Source organism: Olea europaea, chromosome 15, assembly GCF_002742605.1.
Source record: "Olea europaea var. sylvestris chromosome 15, O_europaea_v1, whole genome shotgun sequence".
Classification (NCBI taxonomy): Eukaryota; Viridiplantae; Streptophyta; class Magnoliopsida; order Lamiales; family Oleaceae; genus Olea; species Olea europaea.
In genome coordinates, this window is record NC_036251.1 from 15213020 (window position 1) to 15216056 (window position 3037).

General features: G+C 27.5%; 1 protein-coding gene across 1 annotated transcript; it reads right to left on the minus strand.

Moving 5' to 3' along the window:
* Positions 1 to 1934: 1934 nt before the first annotated feature.
* On the minus strand, positions 1935 to 2387 carry LOC111411005 (proteinase inhibitor-like). The gene is made up of 2 exons (XM_023041585.1): positions 2304 to 2387; positions 1935 to 2152 (listed from the first exon to the last, which is right to left on the minus strand). Exons 1-2 carry the CDS (start codon positions 2356 to 2358, stop codon positions 1962 to 1964), a joined length of 246 nt encoding a protein of 81 aa, XP_022897353.1. The 5' UTR covers positions 2359 to 2387; the 3' UTR covers positions 1935 to 1961.
* Between the last annotated feature and the right edge of the window lie 650 nt (positions 2388 to 3037).

Below are 3037 nucleotides of genomic sequence, written 5' to 3' on the forward strand. Positions count from 1 at the left end.
CTTGGACGACTTGAAGGTTTGGGCGAGAGTAGAATAACAGTTCTGTGCGACCGTATGACACCCATTCGTTCAGATTTTGAGCGACTTGCAAACTTGGGCGATGGCGTTACCGCATTCTTGGGCCCCTTGTTTGGGCCTTCACCTTGACTCGTTCGATTGGACTTCATTCTTTGGGCTATCCGTTTTGGGGATTCTCCAGTTGGGCTTTACTCCTTGGGCTGTTCGACTTGGGCTGAATTTTTATGTGTCAACAGGATTATAATACATTTCAGGAATTTAAAGACATTAACGTAATTCTATTTTGTAGATTTTAAGGATTTCTTTTGATTACGTTAAATAATATAATTCTACATAGATAACTTAAAAGGGAAAAAATTAAATATTTTTGCTTAAAAGGTAAAAAATTTAATGTTTAATCTGAAAAATTTAATAGAATCGAATTTTTGGACTTCAATAGATTCATTGGAATTTGATGAATTTCTTGACATTACAATAAAATTATATAAATTCTTTCGGGAATTATCACGCCAGTCACATTTTGGTTGTCTTTCTCGATGATGTTCTTGGCTTGGTTTCCGTCCATACCGAGTGTGTTAAGCCACGTCATCCCTGCATAGAAATTTCATTATAAACCAAATGAATTACTAGTAAATTACAAAAAAAAAAAAAAAAAATGCACAATATTTTTAAAGCGATTTATTTATTTATTTATTTATTTATTTTTTTGTGCATGCAGATTTTCTGAGAAAGTGTTGGTGATGGAAATCTTAAAGAATTTTAATCATTACGTGACTTTATAGATTTATTCTTGTCATTTTTAGAATCATTTTATAGAAAGTATATGCAGATTTTGTGAGAAATTGTTGGTGATTGAAATCTTAAAGAATTTTTAGAATCATTATGTGATTTTAAAGATTTATTCTTGTCATTTTTAGAATCATTTTATAGAAAGTGTATGCAGATTTTGTGAGAAAGTGTAGGTTATTGAAATCTTGAATAATTTTTAGAATCATTATGTGAATTTATAGATTTATTCTTGTAATTTTGATAGATTATATAAATAGTTTTCGGATTCGAACTCTATGTTTTGAGAAATTTTTAAGGTTTGTGGATTCTAATACATTTCAGGAATTTAAAGACATTAACGTAATTCTATTTTGTAGATTTTAAGGATTTCTTATGATTACGTTAAATAATATAATTCTACATAGATAACTCAAAAGAGAAAAAATTAAATATTTTTGCTTAAAAGGTAAAAAATTCAATGTTTAATATGAAAAATTTAATAGAATCGAATTTTTGGACTTCAATAGATTCATTGGAATTTGATGAATTTCTTGACATTGCAATAAAATTATATAACTTTTTCTAATCCATCAGAAGAAAAATAAAAAATCCGTATTTGTAATATAAAATTAGTAAACCTATGAATCGCTGCTGAAAAATTGATACCTTTGTCAATCTAGAAAATCAGACATTATAGTTACAATTGTTGGCTTGAAGGCCACTAGAATCTATTAAAATCTCTCCAACTATTTAAATCCTTGAACAATCAGAAGTTAATTAAAATTTATAGGGACTTTGAACATTCATTAAAATTTGATATAAGTCATATATGATTCTTAGTAGATATTTATAAAACATTTGGTTACCACTTGGTTATTGAAAGAAATAGAATAGGTAATATTATGCTTACCCATCAAATTAAAATTTTCTAGGTTATTAAAATTTATTAGTGAATCAGAAATTAACGTAATCAATTGTGGGTGCAGCTGTAAATAAATATTAGGAAGCAGAAACGAGACCATAGCCCAATAATATGAAACCGATTAATCAAAAGAAAGAGAAACTCTTGCAATGTATTAAAGCTGATTTTATTGATTATTCCTTGTTGTATTGAGAAATTTTTTTTTTTCTCAAACATCATATTTTATTTCCAATTTCTCGTTTCTTCAGCTTTCCTATCCAATCCTTGGTATGAGCGCAACTTTGCCATGGTCATCAACAAAAATCCAAACTCGGTTACAACAATAATCTTGAGTTACTTTATTCCTTTCGGGAATTATCACCCCAGTCACATTGTGGTTGTCTTTCTCGATGATGTTCTTGGCTTGGTTTCCGTCCATACCGAGTGTGTTAGGCCACGTCATCCCTGCATAGAAATTTCATTATAAACCAAATGAATTACTAGTAAATTACAAAATAAAAAAAAATGCACAATATTTTTAAAGCGAAACTTATAAATATTAATGTATAGTGCAACTCAAAAATTAGCAACAGGTGAATAAGACAGGAATATTTACTGTCGCATTTTCCAGACTTAGATTCACAAGGAGGATAGGCAAAAAGTGAAGACATGTCTTTGTATTTTCGCCAAAATTCTTTTGTTGTTGTGATGGCAAGAGTACTCTCTTCTTACACCCTTTTATACCCTTTTTTTTTTTTTTTTTTTTTTTTTTTTTTTATTTTTTTTTTAAAAGGGTTGACAATGTGTAACTAAACCATTAGTTGGGATTAAGAAATCTTAAAGAATTTTTAGAATCATTATGTGATTTTATAGATTTATTCTTGTCATTTTTAGAATCATTTTATAGAAAGTGTAAGCAGATTTTGTGAGAAAGTGTTGGTGATTGAAATCTTAAATAATTTTTAGAATCATTATGCGATTTTATAGATTTATTCTTGTAATTTTTTAAAATCATTTTGTGATTTTATAGATTTATTCTTGTCATTTTTACAATCATTTTATAGAAAGTGTATGCAGATTTTGTGAGAAATTGTTGGTGATTGAAATCTTAAAGAATTTTTAGAATCATTATGTGATTTTATAGATTTATTCTTGTCATTTTTACAATCATTTTATAGAAAGTGTATGCAGATTTTGTGAGAAAGTGTAAGTGATTGAAATCTTAAATAATTTTTAGAATTATTATGTGATTTTATAGATTTATTCTTGTAATTTTGGTAGATAATATAAATAGTTTTTGGATTCGAACTCTATGTTTTAAGAAATTTTTTAGGTTTGTGGATTCTAATA

Bases quoted from the DNA above. Each gene is read 5' to 3' on its own strand.
- LOC111411005 (XM_023041585.1), bottom strand. From the start codon at position 2,358: ATGTCTTCACTTTTTGCCTATCCTCCTTGTGAATCTAAGTCTGGAAAA. The intron at 2,153-2,303 runs GTAAATATTCCT...ATTTCTATGCAG, and splicing joins TAAGTCTGGAAAATGCGACA to GGATGACGTGGCCTAACACA.